The sequence below is a fragment of the Papio anubis genome, chromosome 20 (assembly GCF_008728515.1).
Source record: "Papio anubis isolate 15944 chromosome 20, Panubis1.0, whole genome shotgun sequence".
Taxonomy (NCBI): domain Eukaryota; kingdom Metazoa; phylum Chordata; class Mammalia; order Primates; family Cercopithecidae; genus Papio; species Papio anubis.
This window is the reverse complement of record NC_044995.1, coordinates 14786665-14807574: the sequence shown is the minus strand read 5'-3', so window position 1 is coordinate 14807574 and position 20910 is coordinate 14786665. Positions and strand designations below refer to the sequence as shown.

The 20910-nt window shown below is 54.0% G+C and overlaps 1 protein-coding gene across 1 annotated transcript; it reads right to left on the bottom strand.

The window, feature by feature from the left end:
• Nucleotides 1-15726: 15726 nt before the first annotated feature.
• On the bottom strand, nucleotides 15727-18738 carry RABAC1 (Rab acceptor 1). The gene is made up of 5 exons (XM_003915605.3): nucleotides 18590-18738; nucleotides 18096-18308; nucleotides 17602-17699; nucleotides 16062-16163; nucleotides 15727-15978 (listed from the first exon to the last, which is right to left on the bottom strand). Exons 1-5 carry the CDS (start codon nucleotides 18643-18645, stop codon nucleotides 15890-15892), a joined length of 558 nt encoding a protein of 185 aa, XP_003915654.1. The 5' UTR covers nucleotides 18646-18738; the 3' UTR covers nucleotides 15727-15889.
• Between the last annotated feature and the right edge of the window lie 2172 nt (nucleotides 18739-20910).

Here is a 20910-nt window from a genome sequence, read left to right as displayed (position 1 = left end):
CGCGGGCCGGGCCTCATTTGTCCTGCTTCCCGCTCCATTGGCCGCCGCCCCCGCCCCGCCCCGCCCCTCCCCCGCCGCCGCGCGCCCCATTTCCGCTTCAAACCTTTGGAGGGGACGTGGGGGGGGATCCCGGGGGCTGCTGAAAAAGAGGCGACTGGAAGAAAGAGACAGATTCAGGAAAGGGGAAGGGGCCCAGGGCATGGAGGGGAAGGGGGTTCGGTCGCAGAGCCAGTTTAGAACGTGGGTGGATCAGCTAGAACGCAGGCGGAGTGGGCAGGAGAACGCGGTGGGGAGGGCTCGGAACGCGGAGAAAGTGAAGTGAAGTCCCGGAAGGAAAAGAGAACGCGGGAGGGGGCCGTCGGGGACGCGAGAGGGGACCTGGAATATGGGAGTGGCGGGGACTGGAACAAGGCGGGAGTGACCGGGAGAGGGTGCAGGATTCGAATTAGGGGAGGGGGTCGGATCGCCGGCCCAGCCTCCAAGGGCGTGGATCTGGGAAGGCGAGCGGGCGGCGTCCCCCGAGGCAGAGAACGCGGCCCCCGCCCGTCGCCACCGCCGCCGCCCGCTCCCGGACTCTCGCCCCCCGCGCGTCCACTCTGATTTCTCGGCCCATTTTTCTTCCTCTCCTGTCACTCCGGCGCTCGCCCTCCCGCCGCCGGCCGCCCCGCCGCGCTCCGCTTCCCGCGGGAACCCCCGCTGCAGCCAGCCCCGGGGGCTCAGCCGTCTCAGCGTAGCAGCGCCCCCACCCCCACCACGCCTGGCCCTGCTCAGTCCCCACCAGGGCCACCTATTCCCCCAAGTCGGTCACCCACAAATGGACTGCCCCCCCGAACACCCCCAGGAGAGGCCCAGCCTTGGGGGGTAGCACCAGGGTTGGCTCCCCCAGCTCCTGGGACTAGACCCCTAGGACCTCAGGACCCTAGTCTGAGATTCCTCTAAAGGAGGCATCTAGATACCCACAAACCAGGCCTTCGAACCCCTACCCTCCCTCTGAAGCCCTCACATTGACTGAAGACCCCTGGGATCAGACCTAGACATGGACCTGGATCACCCCAGGCCAAGTGAACAGCCACCTGGACTCACAAACACAGAAGGTGGTAACCCAGCCTAGCCCCAGACACCCCAAGATGAAGATTCTGGGGCCCAGGTCCATTCACCCCCAAACAAGTCCTCCATAAGGGAAATTGACCTTAGCTCAGTCTCCCCAAAATAAGCATAAGTAACCACAAGCCCCCCCAAACTAGGCATTTATTCCCGCATACTGTCACCCCCAAATTAGATGTTGGGGCCCCAAATTTGGCACACCTAAACTAGACTTTCCTCATTGAACCTCATCAGGACCCCCAGATACATCACCCACGATCTACAAAAATAGGCCCCAGCTGCTATCACCCCCCTCAGCATGTGACCGCATTCTCAACACATACAAACTAGAAAATGGGACTGAAATTCAGACACCCTTAAATTGGGCAACCCCAAACTTGACAACTGGATCCTCAGACTCAAGTCAAAATGAGGATCTGGGTCCTACCCACCCTAAGACTCCCCCAAACTAGACATCTGGCTCCCCAGACTCAGTTTCCACTAAACCAAGGAACCTCAGAAATGCCCCAGCAAGTCACCTTAACACTAGTCATGTACGTCTCTACGTAGCATTACCCCCAAACCTTGCGTCCAGACCCAATCATTGGTCACTCTAACCTGTGCATGTGGACAACCAACTTTTTTCTTTTCTTTTTTTTTTTTTTTTTTTTGTGAGACGGAGTCTTGCTCTGTCGCCCAGGCTGGAGTGCAGTGGCGCGATCTCGGCTCACTGCAAGCTCTGCCTCCCGGGTTCACGCCATTCTCCTGCTTCGGTCTCCCGAGTAGCTGGGACTAGTGGCGCCCGCCACCACGCCCAGCTAATTTAGTAGAGACGAGGTTTCACCGTGTTAGCCAGGATGGTCTCCATCTGCTGACCTCGTGATCCACCTGCCTCGGCCTCCCAAAGTGCTGGGATTACAGGTGGGAGCCACTGTGCCCGGCCCTTTTTTTTTTTTTTTAAAGACAGGGTCTTACTCTGTTGCCCAGGCTGGAGCTGGAGTGGTGTGATCTTGGCTTACTGTAGCCTCGACCTCCCAGGCTCAAGTGATCCTCCTGCCTCTGCCTCCCAAGTAACTGGGACAACAGGCATGAGCCACCACGCCCAGTCAACAACCAGCTTTAGAAGCCCCCCAACTTGGCACCTGGAATTCCAGTATCACCTGCCCTTACAATACACATCTGAGCTTTCACCCCCACTCATAAGAGTTAAAGACCCCTCTAAGTTACCCCACAAACTCAGCAGCTAGCCTCCCAACTTCAGACACCCCCAACGTTAGGAGGGCTCTGTGGCATTGAAGCTCAGATCTCCAAACTACTAAATTATTTTTTAATTTTTTTAATTTAAAAATTTTTTTAATTTAAATTTTTTTAATTTAAAATATTTTATTTATTTTTAGACAGTCTCACTTTGTCGCCCAGGCTGGAGTGCAATGGTGCCATCTTGGCTCACTGCAACCTCTGCCTCTGCCTCCCAGTAGAAGCGATTCTCCTGCCTCAGCCCCCCGAGTAGCCGGGATTACAGGGGCCCCAAACTTCAGTCACCCTACACTAAGCACCCCATAGGCTGTTACCCCCAGAAGTAGGCAAGTCAAGAACCCCCAAATCAGGTGTATGGAGCTGACCCTCAAGGTCAATCTTCCTAATCCAAACACCAAGGAGTCCATAATCAGACTTGGGATTTAGGGTGCCTGCCTCAAACACCCTCATAGGACGTTGGATGGTGGCCCCCTAACAAGGTATGTCCACATCCTAACCCCAGAACCTGCTAATGTGACCTTACAGGAAGAGTCTATTCAGATGCAATTAAATGAAGGATCTTGAGATGGGATTATCCTGGGTTTCCGGGGTGCGCTCTCAATCCGTTAAGAGACCTGATAACAGACAAGAAGAGGCCAGATGCGGTGGCTTACGCCTGTAATCCCAGCACTTTGGGAGGCCGAGGCAAGAGGATCCCTTCAGCCCAGGAGTTGGAGGCCAGCCTGAGTAGCATACTGAGACCTCATCTCTACAAAAAATAAAATTAGCCAGGCATGGTAGTGCCCAGCTACTTGGGAGGCTGAAGCGGGAGGATCACTTGAGCCTGGGAGATCAAGGCTGCAGTGAACTATGATGATACCACTACACTCCAGTCTGGGCGACAGTGAGACCTCATCTCAAAAGTAAAAAAAAAGGGGGCCAGGCATGGTGGCTCATACCTGTAATCCCAGCACTTTGGGAGGCCGAGGCGGGCAGATCATGAGGTCAGGAGATTGAGACCATCCTGGCTAACACGGTGAAACCTCGTCTCTACTAAAAATACAAAAAAAAAAAAAAAAAAAAAAAGCCGGACATGGTGGCAGGCGCCTGTAGTCCTAGCTACTGGGGAGGCTGAGGCAGGAGAATGGCATGAACCAGTGAGGCAGACCTTGCAGTGAGCTGAGATCATGCCACTGCACTCCAGCCTGGGTGACAGAGCAAGACTCTGTCTAAAAAATGAATCAAAACAAAGGAAACAATTTAAGCCACTCCTAATCCAGGCATTGAGGCCCCCCCGCAGGATCTGAGTCTCTGTGTCAGTCACCCCTAACTAGGTATCTGGCTGATTAGCCTCAGACACTCCCACACTAAGGAACAACACCTGGGACGGGCACAGTGGCTCACGCCTGTAATCCCAGCACTTTGGGAGGCCAGGCGGGCGGATCACCTGAGGTCAGGAGTTCAAGACTAGCCTGGCCAACATGGTAAAACCTTGTCTCTAGTAAAAATACAAAAATTAGTTGGGCATTGTGGCGGCCGCCTGTAATCCCAGCTACTCGGGAGGCTGAGGCATGAGAATGGCTTGAACCAGGAGGCGGAGGTTGCAGTGAGCCAAGATCTTGCCACTGCTTTCCAGCGTGGGCGACAGAGCAAGACTCTGTCTCAAAAAAAAAAAAAAGGAACAACACCCCAAACTAGGTACAAAGAACCACAAACCCTGGCAACTAGGTCTTGAGGCCCAGTGAGCCCCAAATTGTATATAAATGTTAGAAATTCATAACTAGTAGCCCTCAAACCAGACATCTAGTTGCCTTCTCTTAACCCCCCAAAGATGGGCTTCTCATACACAAGAGTCACACCCTCTGGAGGCATCTGGCGACACAACCTAGCTTGGCACTGGATCTGCCGAGGGACATCTGGGCCCCAGCTGTCACCCCATATTGGTGTTTGGGGTCTCAGATGGTCATCCCAACCTCAACATCTGGGCAGGCAGCATTACACACCCCTAAACTAGACATCTGAATGTTTTGCCACAGCTACCCACAAACTAAGGCATTTTGGATTTGAGCCCCAAACTTGGGCTCTGAACCACACCCCCAGGTTCAGAACCCCCTAACTGAACATCATGGTAAGTCACCTCTATTTTGGATTTAGGGCCCCAGCCTTAATCTGTCCCCAAATTAGAATACAGGCCCACAGGCCAGGCGTGGTGGCTCACGCCTGTAATCCTAGCACTTTGGGAGGCCAAGGCAGGTGGATTGCCTGAGCTCAAGAGTTTGAGACCAGCCTGGGCAACATGGTGAAACCCCGTCTGTACTAAAATACAAAATATTAACTGGGTGTAGCGGCGTGCACCTGTAGTCCCAGCTACTCAGGAGGCTGAGGCAGGAGAATTGTTTGAACCAGGGAGGCAGAGGTTGCAGTGAGCCGAGATCGCACCACTGCACTCCAGCCTGGGCGACAGAGCGAGACTCCATCTCCAAAAAAAAAAAAAAAAAAGAATACCCACAGTTTCCCTTACACCTAAATTAACCTTCAGGGGCTCAAGGTCAGCAAAACCACAGTGAGTCACTCTCAAAATAGGCATCTGAGCTCCACAGCCAGCCACCCACATACTTTGCTTATAGCCTCCCAGTATCAGATGTCCCCAAAACGAGGGCCTGGGGCACCCAGGCTCAGTGACCCCCAAACTAGGCAAGTGAGCTCCAAACCTCAGTCAGCCCTAAGGTAATCAGTAGGACCCCCAAATCAACATGTGGGCTGCCAACCTCGGTCACCGCTAAACCTCAAAACCAGTCACCCTAGACTTAACACCTGAGTCTCTGAACTGACTCGCCCCAAACATGACAGGTGAAATGCCACAGGAAGTCACTTCTAATCCAGACAGTAGGCCCCCACTGTCGTCACTAACGTGGGTGTCAGTAGCCCCTGTCCCCACCCTCGGTAACGAAGCCACACAACTGCAGACATCTAGAGCCGAGCGTTAGGTGTCCCAAAACAGTAACAAGGGCTCACACGCACCCAGAACTGGGCAAGAGAAACTCCAGGTGCCTCAAATTCAGGATCTTGAGCCCCAGCGTCCATCTTGTCAAAGTGAGAATCTGAGTCCTCAGTGTTAGTCACCCATAAACAATGCATCTTGACTACCACAACCAACCATTTGCCCCCAAACTAGGTTTTTGTTTTGTTTTGTTTTTTGTTTTTTAAGACAGGGTCTTGCTCTGTCACCCAGGTTGGAGTGCAGTGGTGTAATCATGGCTCGCTGCAACCTCAAATTCTTGGGCTCAAGAGGTCCTCCCTTAACCTCTTGAATAGCTAGGACTGCAGGCAGTTGCCACCGTGCCCAGCTAATTTTTTTGTTTTTTGTTGTAGAGATGGGGTCTCACTATGTTGCCCAGGCTGGTCTTGAACTCCTGCCCTCAAGGGATCCTCCTACCTTGGTGGGACTAGCTGGGACTACAGGTATGTGCCACCATGCCCAGCTAGTTTATTTTTATTTATTTTATTTATTTATTTATTTATTTGGAGATGGAGTCTCACTCTGTTGCCCAGGCTAGAGTGCAGTGGCGCAATGTTGGTTCACTGCAACCTCCACCTCCTGGGTTCAAGCGATTCTCCTGCCTCAGCCTCCCAAGTAGCTGGGATTACAGGCGCACTCCACCACCCCAGCTAATTTTTGTATTTTTAGTAGAGATGGGGTCTCACCATGTTGGCCAGGCTGGTCTCAAACTCCTAACCTCAGGCAATCTACCTGCCTCAGCCTCCCAAAGTGCTGGGATCACAGGCGTGAGCCACTGCACCCGGCCCAGACTAGGCTTTAGACCCACAGGATCCTCTTGTGTCCAGTAAAGGGCAGCTGGGTCTCCAGGGCCAGAAATCCCAAGGTTACGTGTACCCTGGCCACAGCGACCCCTAGGTCAGACATTAGAGCCCCAGTCTCCATCTTCCCCCAGGGGTCTCTATCACTGCCACCCACAGTTGTGGAGGTACCTTGAAAACACTGGCTCTCCATGTCATAGACATGAAGCACCCTTCAAGTGGGTCCTGAGTCCTGGGGCCCTGACCTCTTGACACCTCCATTCCAAATGCCCAGACTCCCAGCTTCAGTGACCTGCACACGAAGCTCCACACCTCTGGCCACACTCACTCAGAGACCCCACACCTGAGTGCAGGAAACCCTTGACTCAGTTGTCCCAGGAACATTCAGGCATCAGCACTCTCAGGGTCAGCCACGTTTAGAAGGGACCAGCACCCTGGACTCTGCGCCCCAGGCTAGAGGACTGAAATGACAGCTCCTGCCGCCCCAAACCAAAACAGGCACCTCTCAGTCTCATCCCTCCAGCTGCACAACTACGCCCTGAGTCTCAGTTCCCCAAACCAGGCAGTCTCTGCCACCCAGAACCGGGAAACTGTATCCCCATCTCTGTTACCCCAAGGCAGGCCTTGACTTCTGGTCTCATCACCCAAAACTAGATGACTGATCTGAGTCTCTGCCTCCCCCAGATGTACAACTGAACCCCAATCACTGTCAGTCCAAACTGGACAAAAGGACCCCAGTCACTGTCACCCCAAACTAGAAAGCAAGACCAGTAGTCTCTGTCACCCCAAACATGACATGGATAAGTAATGTCTGGCACATCAAAATAGACAACGAGATCTAAACTGTCACCACAAATTGGCAAGTGGATGAGCCCAGGAGTTCGAGATCAGTTTAGGCAACATAGTGGGACCCTGTCTCTATCAAAACAAAACAAAACAAAACAAATTAGCTGGGCATGGCGGCACGTGCCTGTAGTCCCAGGAGGCCTAGGTGGGATCTGAGCCCAGGGAGGTCAAGGCCACAGTGAGCCATGATCATGCTACCTCACTCCAGCTTGGGCAACAGAGTACGACCCTGTCTCAAAAATAAAATAAAAATAAAATAAAACTAAATAAAATAGGCTGGGTGTGGTGGTTCGGGCCTGTAATCCATGCACTTTGGGAGACCAAGGCAGGCAGGTCACTTGAGTTTAGGATTTTGAGACCAGCCTGATCAACATGGTGAAACCTTTTCTCTGCTAAAAGTACAAAATTAGCCAGGCGTTATGGCGGGTGCCTGTAATCCCAGCTACTTGAGAAGTTGAGGCAAGAGAATCGCTTGAACCCAGGAGGTGGAGGTTGCAGTGAGCTGAGATCGCACCACTGCACTCCAGCCTGGGTGACACAGTTAGACTCTGTCTAAAAAAATAAAATAAGGCCGAACACGGTGGCTCACACCTGTAATCCCAGCACTTTGGGAGGCCGAGGCAGGCGGATCACGAGGTCAGAAGATTGACTCCATTCTGGCCAACATGGTGAAACCCCGTCTCTACTAAAAATACAAAACATTAGCCGGGCATGGTGGCGGGCGCCTGTAGTCCCAGCTACTTGGGAGGCTGAGGCAGGAGAATTGCTTGAACCCGGGAGGCGGCGGTTTCAATGAGCAGAGATTGCGCCACTGCACTCCAGCCTGAGTGACGGAGCGAGAGCCTGTTTCAAAAAAAAATTTATTTTTTTGAGAACTGACCTCATTTTCTTTTTTAAAGACAGGGTCTCCGAGGCTGGAGTGAAGTGTCATGATCCTAGCTCACTGCAGCGTCAAACTCTTGGACTCAAGTGATCCTCCCGTCTCAGCCTCCCAAGTAGCTGGGACGACAGGCATGCACCACCATGCCCAGCTAATTTTTCTTTTTTTTTGTAGAGATGGGACCTCATTTACTTTACCCAAGCTGCTTTCAAACTCCTGGCTTCAAGCAATCCTCTCACCTCAGCCTCCCAAACAGATCTCCAATTACTGTTACCCCAAATCAGAAACTGGACCCCAGGCTACGCCACCAAACAAGACAACCAGATTCCCAATCTGTCACTTCCAACCAGCCAGCTGGATCCCAGACTGTCACCAAAATAGACAAGACCTTTGGTCTCTGTCCCCTTGATGAAACACCAAGCCCTCCAATTTCTCCTACCCCAAACCAAACCTCGAATCTCAAGGTTGTTCAGGAGAGATAGAGAAATGGTACCCTAGTGTTTTGGTTTTTATTTTTATTAATTAATTAATGTATTTTTTCTCGAGACAGAGTCTTGCTCTGTCAGGATCTTGAGCCCCAGCATCCATCTTGTCAAAGTGAGAATCTGAGTCCTCAGTGTTAGTCACCCATAAACAATGCATCTTGACTACCACAACCAACCATTTGCCCCCAAACTAGGTTTTATTTTTTTGAGACAGGGTCTTGCTCTGTCACCTAGGCTGGAGTGCAGTGGTGCAATCATGGCTCGCTTCAGCCTCAAACTCCTGGGCTCAAGAGGTCCTCCCTCAGCCTTTTGAATAGCTGGGACTGCAGGCAGTTGCCACCATGCCCAGCTAATTTTTTTTGTTTTTTGTTGTAGAGATGGGGTCTCACTATGTTGCCCAGGCTAGTTTTGAACCCCTGCCCTCAAGGGATCCTCCTGCCTTGGCGGGACTAGCTGGGACTACAGGTATATGCCACCATGCCCAGCTAGTTTATTTTTATTTAGTTTATTTATTATTTTTTCTGGAGATGGAGTCTCGCTCTTTCGCCTAGGCTAGAGTGCAATGGCACAATCTCAGATCACTGCAACCTCCACCTCCTGGGTTCAAGTGATTCTCCTGCCTCAGTCTCCCGAGTAGCTGGGATTACAAGCGTGCGCCACCATGCCCGGATAATTTTTTTTTTTTTTCATTTTGAGTAGAGACAGGTTTCACCATGTTGGCCAGGCTGGGATTACAGGCGTGAGCCACCGCGTCTGGCAGGTTTTCATTTTTTTGATGGAGTCTCACTATGTCGCCCAGGCTGATCTTGAACTCCTGGGTTCAAGTGTTTTGGACTTCCAAAGTGCTGGAATTACAGGCATGAACCACCACGTCCTGCCCCAGGACCCTAGTCTTGATCCCCCCAGATGGAAGCTTCTGGTCTTGGCCTTCCAAAATGTTGGAATTACATGAACAACATTGCATGAACCACCACGTCTGACCCTGGGACCCTAATCTTGATCACCCCAGATGGAAGCTTCTGGTCTCAGCATCTCAATAACTCAACACCAGAATTTGAGACCTGTAGCCAGTTGCCTTCAGAATAAGCCTTTGACCTGAGTATCAACCTCCCCCTGACCCGCAGCTCTAGCCTGCTGCCTCTGTGATCTGAGAGCTGGGTCCTTGGGTCCTTGGCATCAGTAGCCTCCAAGCAAAGCATCTCGACCATATTCACTGCAAACCCAGCGATGTAGACTGGACCTAGCATCCACCCACCAACATTGGCACGGACACGCAGTCTCCCCCAGGGAATACTGGCATTGAGGTCAACAAACACCCTCTGCTGCTCCAAAATTGGGATTGGAACCCTGGCCACCTACCCAGGTGACCTGACTTGGCTGGGGGCACCCCAGGTCCCCACCCTGCCTGGTCCCCCAGGAGTCCATCTCTAGCTCCCTCCCTGACAGAAGCACTTGACCGCCCTCTGGTGGCAGATTCTGGAAGTGCACTCCTGTGTGGAGTCAAGACACCCGGGCTCCCCCTGGTCTTCCCATTGTGGGAAGTCTGAAGCCTGGGGGTCTTCCTGCTTCCTCCCACTCACCTCCCACGCAGGTCTGCCACCAAGGCCTGTCCTTCAACCTCCTGAATCACTCTTCCCTGTCCCGCCTCTCCACCCCATTCCCTGCCCCATCTTCCCCTGTTAGGATCATCCTCCCTGGTCTCCCTCCCTCCAGCCCATCCGCCACACAACCTCACAGGGATAACCCTCTCCTCCCCACCCTTCCCTTCCCCTTCCCTTCCCCTCTCCTCCCTTCTCCGCCCCTCCCCTCCCCTCCTTTCCCCTCTTTTCCTTTTCTTTTTCCCTTCCCTTTTCCCCTCTCCTTTCCTCTCCTCCTCCTCTTCCTCCTCCTCCTCCTTCTTCTTTTCTCTCTCTCTCTTTCTTTCTTTATTTTTTTTTTTTGAGATGGAGTCTGGCTCTGTCCCCCAGGCTGGAGTGCAGTGGCGCGATCTCAGCTCACTGCAAGCTCCGCCTCCTGGGTTCACGCCATTCTCCTGCCTCAGCCTCCCAAGTAGCTAGGACTACAGGCGCCCACCACGCCCCGCTAATTTTTTGTATTTTTAGTAGAGACGGGGTTTCACCGTGGTCTCAATCTCCTGACCTTGTGATCCGCCCGCCTCGGCCTCCCAAAGTGCTGGGATTACAGGCATGAGCCACCACGCCTGGCCTCTTTTTTTTCTTTTTGAGACAAGATCTCACTCTGGTTGCCCAGGCTGGAGTGCAGTGGCATGATCTCTGCTCAATGCAGCCTCTGCCTTCTGTGCTTAGGCGATTCTCCCACCTCAGCCTCCTCAGTAGCTGGGACCACAGGTGTGTGCCACCACGCCCCGCTAATTTTTGTATTTTTAGTAGAGACGGGGTTTCGCCATGTTACTCAGGCTCGTCTCAAACTCCTGGGCCAAAGCAATCCTCCAGCCTCGGCCTCCCAAAGTGCTGGGATTACCGGTGTGAGCCACCGCGCCCAGCCTCCAGAGGGATATCTCTAACATTCTCACCAGACCCTGCCTCTTCCCTATTCAATGTCCTTCTATAGTTTCACATTTTAAGGCAAAATCCAAAGACCTTACCATGGCCCACAGGTCCTATGTGATCTGGTCCCCAGTATCCTCCCCAGTGTGGTCTCTGGGACTGACCAGGGGCACCGCCCTGTTATTGAGCAGATCAGACCTCAGGGCCTCTGCACTTGCTGTTCCCTCTGGCTCCAACACTCTTCCCCCGAGACAGACCTGCACCAGGGGGCAAGCGGCCCCTCAGTCCCCAGCAAGGCCCTGCGCGCTGAGCAGCTCTCCAGTTTGTTTGGCTCTGGAGCGTTTACCCCTCTCTGAGTGTCCTGATTGTTGGTGGTTCTATTTGTGTTTCCTGCACGTCTCCCACTGAATGTGAGCTCCCAGATGGCAGGGCCTTGTCTGTTTCCGGCACTGCCATTTCCCCAGCATCTAAGCAAGCCAGTGTGTCCAATAAAACAGAATATAAGCCATAGAGGTGACTTACAATTTTTTTTTTTTCTAGGGAATCTCCCTCTGTCACCCAGATTGGAGTGCAGTGGCATGACCTTGGCTCACTGCAACCTCTGCCCCCCAGGTTCAAGCGATTCTCCTGCCTCAGCCTCCTGAGTAGCTGGGATTATAGGTACATGCCACCATACCGGGCTAATTTTTGTATTTTTAGTAGAGACAGCATTTCGCCATGTTGGCCAGGCTGGTTTCAAACTCTTGACCTCAGGTGATCCGCCCACCTCGGCCTCCCAGGTTGACGCCATTCTCCCACCGAGTAGCTGGGACTACAGGCGCCTGCCACTACACCCGGCTAATTTTTTGTATTTTTTAGTAGAGACAGGGTTTCACCATGTTAGCCAGGATAGTCTCGATCTCCTGACCTCGTGATCCACCTTGCAAAGTGCTAGGATTACAGGAGTGAGCCATCAAGCCCGGGCTAACTTGCAATTTTCTTTTTTTTTTTTTTTTTTGAGACGGAGTCTCGCTCTGTAGCCCAGGCTGGAGTGCAGTGGCACGATCTCAGCTCACTGCAAGCTCCACCTCCTGGGTTCACGCCATTCTCCCGCCTCAGCCTCCCGAACAGCTGGGATTACAGGCGCCCACCACACGCCCAGCTAGTTTTTGCATTTTTAGTAGGGATGGGGTTTCACCGTGTTAGCCAGGATGGTCTCGATTTCCTGACCCCATGATCCACCCGTCTCGGCCTCCCAAAGTGCTGGGATTACAGGTGTAAGCCACCGCGCCCGGCCGCAATTTTCTATTTAATCTGCACCCCGCCCCGCCCCCGCCCCCGCCTTTTTTTTGAGATAGGGTCTCGCTCTGTCACCCAGGCTGGAGTGCAGTGGTGGTACAGTCTCGGCCCACTGTAGCCTTGACCTTCTGGGCTCAAGCAATCCTCCCACCTCTGCCTCCCCAGTAGCTGGGACCACAGGCATGCGCCACCATGCCTGGCTAGTTTTTGTATTTTTTGTAGAGATAGGGTGTTGCCTGGGTGTTGCCATGTTGCCCAGGCTGGTCTTGAAGTTCTGAGCTCATGCAGTCCACCCACCTTGGCTTCCCAGAGTGCTGGGATTATAGGCATGAGCCACCACACCCAGCAACTCTTGTTTGTTTGTTTTTTTGAAGAGATGGGGTCTCTCTATGTTGCCCAGGCTGAGTGCAATGGCACAGTCATGGCTCACTGTAGGATTGAACTCCTGGGCTCAAGTGATCCTCCCACCTCAGCCTCCCAAGTAGTTGGGACTACAGGCCCACACTACCATGCCCAAATAACTGTTCACTTTTTGGCAGAGATGGAGGTCTCGTTGTGTTATCCAGGCTGGTCTCAAACTCTTGGGCTCATGCAATCCTCCCACCTACGCTTCCCAAGGTGTTAGGATTATACTGGCGTGAGCCACGGTGCCCAGGCTTAATAATGGTTTTTTTGTTTGTTTGTTTTGAGCCGGAGTCTTGCTCTGTCGCCCAGGGTGGAGTGCAGTGGCACGATCTCGGCTCACTGCAAGCTCCGCCTCCCGTGTTCACGCCATTCTCCCGCCAAGTAGCTGGGACTACAGGCGCCTGCCACCATGCCCGGCTAACTTTTTGTATTTTTTAGTAGAGACGGGGTTTCACCATGTTAGCCAGGATAGTCTCGATCTCCTGACCTCATGATCCACCTGTCTCAGTCTCCCAAAGTGCTAGGATTACAGGTGTGAAACACTGTGCCTGGTCAATTTTTGTACTTTTAGTAGACACAGGGTTTCACCATATTGGCCAGGCTGGTCTAAAACTCCTGGCCTCAAGTGATCTGCCTGCCTCAGCCTCCCAAAAGTGCTGGGATTATAGGTGTGAGCCCCCATGCCCAGCCTATAAAAGTTATTAATGAGATATTTTACTCCATTTTCACACTAAATCTTTGAAGTCTGGTGCGCATTTCACACTCATAGCATGTGTCAGTTTGGACCAGCTGTGTTTGAGGCAGCCGCATGTGGCTGGCCACCATATCTGACAGGAGAATTCCAGAACAACATTGGGCATCAGCGGGCCCTGGGTGAGCACCAATGTGCTGCATCAACGATGAGTAGGTGGGTTTCGCTGAGGAGACACGAGGTTGGAGAGGCTGGGGGGCTGCATCCCAGAGGCCTTGGCATTTGCTGGCCCTCTTCTTGGGAAACTCCACCCACAGCTCTTCTTGCGTTTCCTCAGAAAGCCCTCCCAGACCACCCCTATCTAAAGTCATTGGTCAGGCACGGTGGGTCAGGCCTATAATCCCAGCACTTTGGGAGGCCAAGGTGGGTGGATCACCTGAGGTCAGGAGTTCGAGACCAGCCTGGGCAACATAGTGAAACCCTATTTCTAGTAAAAATACAAAAAAATTAGCCAGTCGTGGTGGTGGGCGCCTGTAATCCCAGCTACTTGGGAGGCTGAGGCAGGAGAATCACTTGAACCCGGGAGGCGGAGGTTGCAGTGAGCCGAGATCGCACCATTGCACTCCAGCCTGGGCAACAAGAGCGAAACTCCGTCTCAAAAAAATTAAAAAATAAAAATGCAAAAATTAGCCAGGCCTGTTGGTAGGCACCTGTAATCCCAGCTACTCAGGAGACTGAGGCAGAACAGCTTGAATCTGGGAGGTGGAGGTTACAGTGAGCCGAGATTGTGCCATTGTACTCCAGCCTGGGAGACACAGACAAACTCCATCTCAAAAAAATAAATAAAAATAAAAAATAAAATCACTTCTCAGGCCCTCTCAGCCACCTCCCTTGTATTCATCTGCCTGGCACTTTCCCTCCCAAGTGTGTTTCTCTTTTGTTACTGCTACCACGTGGCAGTCTTCACCTCATGATGAAAGGCAAACTGGACCCAGCACGGTGGCTCATGCCTGTAATCCCAGCACTTTGAGAGGCTGAGGCAGGAGGATTGCTTCAGCCCAGGAGTTTGAAACCAGGCCAGGCAACATAGTGAGACTCTTGTCTAACGAAAACTTTTTAAAAAATTAGCTGGGCGTGGTGGCGTGCACCTGTGGTCCCAGCTGCTCAGGAGGCTGAGGCGGGAGGATCACTTGAGCCCAAGAGGTAGATGTTGCAGTGAGTGGTGGTCACGCCACTGCACTCCATCCTGGGCCATAAAGTGAGACTCTGTCTCAAAAAAGAAAAGGCAAGAAGCAAACTGGGCTGAACATAGTGGCTCACACCAGTACTCCCAGAACTTTGGGAGGCTGCAGGGGGAGAATCACTTGAGCCCAGGAATTTGAGACCAGCCTGGGAAACAAAGCAAAACCCGTCTCACAAAAGCAAACTGTATGTCTTTCATCTCATGCAGAGTAAACCCAGAGCCCTCACCGTGGCCCACAAGGCTCCCTGGCCTCCCCCTCTGTCCCTCTCGCTTATCTGCCCCAGCCACACCCGCCTCCTGGCTGCCCTCGAGCCTCCCGGCTGCTGCCATCTCCTGGGCTATGCCCCTGTGGCTTCCTGTGCCCCAATTATTCTTCCTCCAAGGGATCTGGGCTGCTCCCTCTCTCAGTTTAGGTCTTTGGTGAATGTCACATCAGGGAGGCCTTTTCTGGTCACCCTCTTTAACTTGCAACTCACTCCAGAACTTTCTCTGTGCAGAAAAGAGTTAACCTGGCAGGTTCTACCCCAGACTGCTGTCTTTAGACAGGCCTGGGTGCACAGCTGGTCCTTGGCTGGGAACTTGGGTGTCAGGAGGGGTCTTATCACTTCCTGATAGAGGGGCTCGCTGCGTCTATCTAGGCTGTTTGTGCAGGCACAGGCCTTCTTTCTGGGAGCCTGGCATTTTGGTATGTGTTGGAGAGAAGGTGCTCTTGTAGCTGCCCCCATGAAACTGAGGGCGCTGAGGCTAGGATCAGAGTGTCCCTGGCTGACATTTCACACATGTCACCATGATCCACTGCTGGAGGAATCAGGTGTGGCCTCTGGAAGTGCATGCCTGGTTTCCTGAGTTCACTCCATGTACCTTTTCTTTTGGCTGACTTGGCTCCATATCCTTTGATGAGAGTAAATCAGAGCTATCAGTGCAATTGCATACTGAGTCCTGAGTCCTAGAGAACCATCAAACCTGGGGTGCTCTCTGATTCCCAAGTCCTAGAGAACCATCAAACCTGGGGTGCTCTCTGATTCCCAAGTCCTAGAGAACCATCAAACCCGGGGGTGGTCTCGGGGACCCCCGGCACACTGTCCTTCTCAACTCTTTTCTCCTCCTCAGCACTCACCACCATTGGGCATCCCATTAATATTTTACCTGTTTACCTTATCATCTTGCCCACACCCCAGGTTCCACCCCAACCCTGATCTGCACAGTATTCCCAGCTGCACCCATAGAGACCCACAGAAGATGCTGGGGGAGTATTTCCTGAATGACACCCGTAACAGCTTTATTTTCAAAGGCGGGATCCCTCCCCGGGCTTGTGATGGGACGGCACTATGGGCCCGAGCAGCAGAGCTGTGCAGGACAGGAGTAGGCAGGGGCGGGGCAGCTGGCCCGGGAGGCTGGCAGGTCCCGGAAGACACCTCACACGGGTTCCATCTGCAGCTCCTCCCCGTCCACAGCCTCAATCTGGTGGAAGGCAGCATGGGAGCCGATGACCACCAGGGTGGCTCCTGCAGGAAAGCCGGCAGCTCAGGGCCATGCTCCTGTACCTGGCCCCCACCATCCACCCCAGCTGCTCAGACCCTGTACTCACCCAGCACCCAGAAAACGGCCGAGCCCGCACCAGCCAGCCAGAAGAAGGGGAAGGAGATGCCTCCAGCCAGAGCGTACTGATGCGCTGGGCTCACCTCTCGGCCTGAAAGCAGATGGCATTGGGGCGCTGTTCTGACCCTTCATGCCCTCTCCCAGAGTAACCCCTGCTGCCCCCCAACAATCTGTATAAGCTTCAGGTCCTCGGGATCAAATCCAAACTCCTCATGCCAAGGCCCTCCAGGTCCTGGGGTCACCCTGCTCCCCTGGTGTCCTCACTGCCCTCCAGAACACAGCACACCGTCCTCGCCTGCCTCAGCCCCACGCTCTGCCCTCTGCCCCACATCCTCCAGGAAGTTCCTGGGATCCCAGCTTCCTGCTCCCTAGACTAGGGCTCTCCTGCTGCAACCCTCACGCAGACCAGGGGTCTCAAACTGGTGGCCCAAGGGCCAAATCTGACCTGTGGATGTGTGTTTGTTTTGAGATGTTTTACAAGGATGTGATTTGTGGCTGGCAAAGTGAATGATTTCACATAAAAATACCAACTTCAGGCTTCTCATAGAAGTCTCAGGGATGGGGTCTGCATGCTCTGGTGCCTGTGCTTCAGGTGCTCCCTCCCCCTAAGCCCGTCATGCACATAACTTGCAGGCCCCTGAAGAGCCTGGCCTTCAGGTCTACCTGACTGCCCAATCCCAACTCCCTGACCCCACTCCAAACCTTGATTTTCCCCTGGGGGGAATTTCCCCTGGCATTTTGTTCTCCCAGTGGTCCTTGGTACTAGTCTGGGAACCACATGAAACACACTCCTCAGCTTCCCCAAGTTCCAAGTTCTTTCTGGTCACATCCCAGAAAGCAGGAAAAGAAACGGGAACAGAGGCCGGGCGCGGTGGCTCAAACCTGTAATCCCAGCACTTTGGGAGGCCGAGACGGGTGGATCACGAGGTCAGGAGATCCAGACCTTCCTGGCTAACACGGTGAAACCCCGTCTCTACTAAGAAATACAAAAAACTAGCCGGGCGAGGTGGCGGGCGCCTGTAGTCCCAGCTACTCGGGAGGCTGAGGCCGGAGAATGGCGTGAACCCGGGAGGCAGAGCTTGCAGTGAGCTGAGATCCGGCCACTGCACTCCAGCCTGGGCAAGAGAGCGAGACTCCGTCTCAAAAAAAAAAGAAACGGGAACAGATCTAGACCAGTGTAAGTTCGCCACCTGGTGTCCAGTGTGGGCACCTGCAGCTGATGCTTGCCGCAGAAAGCGGCAAGGGGAGGAGAGAGGGGAGGAGTCATGTGGTTTGAAGAGGAGTAGGTTTAAGGCACAGCAGCCAGGTGGAGCCTAGGTTTGAGGAATAGCAATTTGAGGGGGCTGAGACTCGATGGGAGCATCGGTTGTGTCTGAGATTTTTAAAGGATCAGGTTTGGGGGATCTAGTGTACATCTAGGCTTGGGCGGACTTGGGTTTTGAAGGACTTGGATTTGGGGTCTGAGGTTTGCATTCCAAAAGACCAAGATTCGAGGGACAAAGGATTCATCTGGGCAGGGGGTTTCTCACCAAAAAGCACAAGCTTGGACTGCAAGGTGCGCAGATAGAGAATGTAACAGGCGCCGAAAAAGACAGCCAGAGCCACCAGCAACATAGGGGACGTCACCCTGGAGGAGGAGTGCAGGGAGGCAGCGGTTAGGCAGCTGGGGCTGGCCAGCCAGGGAGCCCTGGCCTTCTCCACCGGCGGGAGGCAAGCTACATTCTGGAGACCAGGGAGGGCCAGGTGACATTCAGTCACACTGCATCCTGGCCAGGGTGATGGTGGGGTAGGGACCTGGCCCTTTGGTGACAAAGTAGGTCTAGCAGAGCCAATCCTTGGGGGCGGGGCCGGCCTGGGCGGTGAGAGGAGGGGCCTGGGCGGTGAGGGGAGGGGCCTGGGCGGTAGGAGCGGGGCCTGGGTGGTGAGAGGAGGGCCCGGGCGCTGGAGGGCGGGGCCTGAGCTGTGAGAGGAGGGGTCCACCCGGTCGGGGCTAGTGCGGGTGCAGGGCCCGGGATGCACTCACACGCAGTACAGGATGAGGCCCAGGAACACGAACACATAGTTGCTCTGGTAGTACTCCACGTTGCGTACTAGGCGCTGGCACAGCTCGCCCAGGTTGCGGGGCCGTGAGAAACGCTGCTGGTCCACGAAGGTGCCCCACGGCCGGATAGTCGCGCGGCGCCGCTCCAGCCACTCCCGGCCTGCACCGGAGGGAATCAGCTTCGGCAGCAGGGTCCTGCGAGGGGTGGGGCCGGGTCAGTGGTGGACCGGGATGGAGCCTCAGACCCCCGCAAAAGAAGGGGTTTAAAGGGGCTTGGACTCCCTCCCGGGACCCCAGATTACTGAATCGCAGGCGGGGAGGGGGGTAGGGGCCCAGACGCCAGGGTCCCATTAGAGGAGACCGGGGCCAGCACTTGTGCGTCTCGGGGCTGGGACTCCGGGCACTCGAGGGAGGAGGGGGCCGGGGTCCCGGACTCCCGGGCCTCGGGTCCGAGGGCCTAGAGCCGGCTCGCTCACGTGGCGCTCAGCCCTTCCGCCTCGACATCTTTCTGCTGGTCCTTCTGGGCTGCCATGTCTGCGTCCTGAGGGGTAGAGCTGCTGTAACCAGCCCGGTACCCTCCAGACCCCGCCGGCCCCGCCCGAGGCCGGCCCCACCCAGCGGAGTCGACGTGGCGCCGCTCGGGAGCAGCTGGGGACTGTAGTTCTGCCGCCGATCATTGTGGGAGTTGTAGTCCTGACGGTGGCTGGGAGGCTGGGCGCCATGATGGCGGTCTGACTCGCAAGACACCTTGGGAGATATAATCCCAGAAAGTGACGGCGCGCACCTCTGGGCATTGTGGGACCTGTAGTTTCAGGAGGGTGCAGGTGCGCTGTCAGGAACGAGGGCGTTATGGGAGCTCTAATGGCAGAAGAGGGTGTTGTGTACTCTCCCAGGCAGGGCACAATGGGGACCGTGCAGAGCTGTCGTTCTGACTCTAGAGGGCATAAAAAAACAACTAGAGGGCTTGCTAAAACAGACTCCTGGGCCCCACCCCAGATGTTCTCATTCAGCAAGTCTGGGGTGGAGCCCATAATTCGCATTTCTGAGTTCCCAGGTGATGCTGATGCCGCTGGTCCATGGACCACATTTTGAGTAGAAAGATTTAGAGAGTTTGTGGAAATTGATTCCTTCCTCAAGAGATTGAGGCTAGTGAGTGGGTCATGGTTGCTGGAGGGGTATCTGAGGTTGCCCCCTGCCCCACTTTGTGGAGTCCCAAAGATGAATGAGTTGGGACTAGGGACACCTCCGCATCCCCCCCCCCACCTGCAAACACACACACCTTTGGACAGGAGGGAGTGAAATTGGGAAAGAGAAAAGGTTGGGAAGTTTTGTGGGTTTTTCTGGGATGGAGTCTCACTCTTGTTGCCCAGGCTGGAGTACAATGGCACAATCTCGGCTCACTGCAACCTCTGCCTCCTGAGTTCAAGCGATTTTCCTGCCTCAGCCTCCCAACTAGCTGGGATTACAGGCGTGCACCACTATGCCCAGCTAATTTTTTGTATTTTTAGTAAAGACGGAGTTTCACCATGTTGGCTAGGTTGGTCTCGAACTCCTGACCTTGGGATTCGTCCACCTCAGCCTTCCAATGTGCTGGGATTACAGGCATGAGCCACTGTGCCTGGCCCCAAGTGACTCTTTTAGGCCCAGGTCTTGTCTTCCAAGATCTACGACACTTCAGGGTTTGTGCTTGGAAGCCTGCTGGAAGGCGTTCCCAGGAGGTGGGGGGAAGATGGCCCTGTCCAAGGGGCTGGTGGCGCAATAGGCAGGGAAGCCCTTTGCAAGGGCCCCACACTGAAGATGGAAGAGTTACACTTTGAAGATCAGATTGGCTAGTTACTATTTATTTCCTCTTTGTCACCCCCAGGCTTTTAGTGGAATCGGGTTTTCTTTTTCATTTTTGAGACGGAGTTTCGCTCTGTTGTTCCAGCTGGAGTGCAGTGGCACAATGTCTGCTCATTGCAACCTCCGCCTCCTGGGTTCAAGCGATTCTCCTGCCTCGGCCTCCTAAGTAGCTGGGATTACAGGTGCGTGCCACCATGCCTGGCTAATTTTTGTATTTTCAGTAGAGACGGGGTTTCACCACGTTGGGTCAGGCTGGTCTTGAACTCCGACCTCGTGATTCGCCCACCTAAGCCTCAGCCTCCCAAAGTGCTGGGATTACAGGCGTGAGCCATCGCACCTGGCCTGGAATCAGGTTTTCTAACTAGGATTCAAACTTGAAAATCCTACTCCTTTGACTGCGGGGCCGGGTGTGGTGTCTCACACCTGTAATCCCAGCACTTATGGGAGGCCCAGGCGGGTGGATCACTTGAGGTCAGGAGTTCAAGACCAGACTGGCCAACATGGCGAAAGCCCATCTCCACTAAAAAAAATACACATGCCTGTAATCCCAGCTACTTGGGAGGCTGAGGCAGGAGAATCATTTGAACCCAGGAGGCGGAGGTTGCAGTGAGCCAAGAGCGTGCCACTGCACTTCAACCTGGGCGACAGAGTGAGACCCTATCTCAAAACAAAACGCCAAATGAGGAGTGCAATTGCACGATTGCCCCCGAGCAGGAATAGGGGAGCAGCACCTGAATTCAAAGGGCCAGAGCAGCAGAGGTAGCCCTTGGAAGAACCTCCATGGAAAGACAGAGCTTGGAGAATAGAATTGGGACAGAGCTCCAGCTGCCTCTTCCATGGCCGGCTGTGGGAGATCCAGGATTAACTTTTGTTATGAGAGCTATTGGGTTTCCTTATAGGAACTGAATGAAAGCAATTTCATTCCAAAACCCACTGGTCTTTGTTCTGAGCGGAG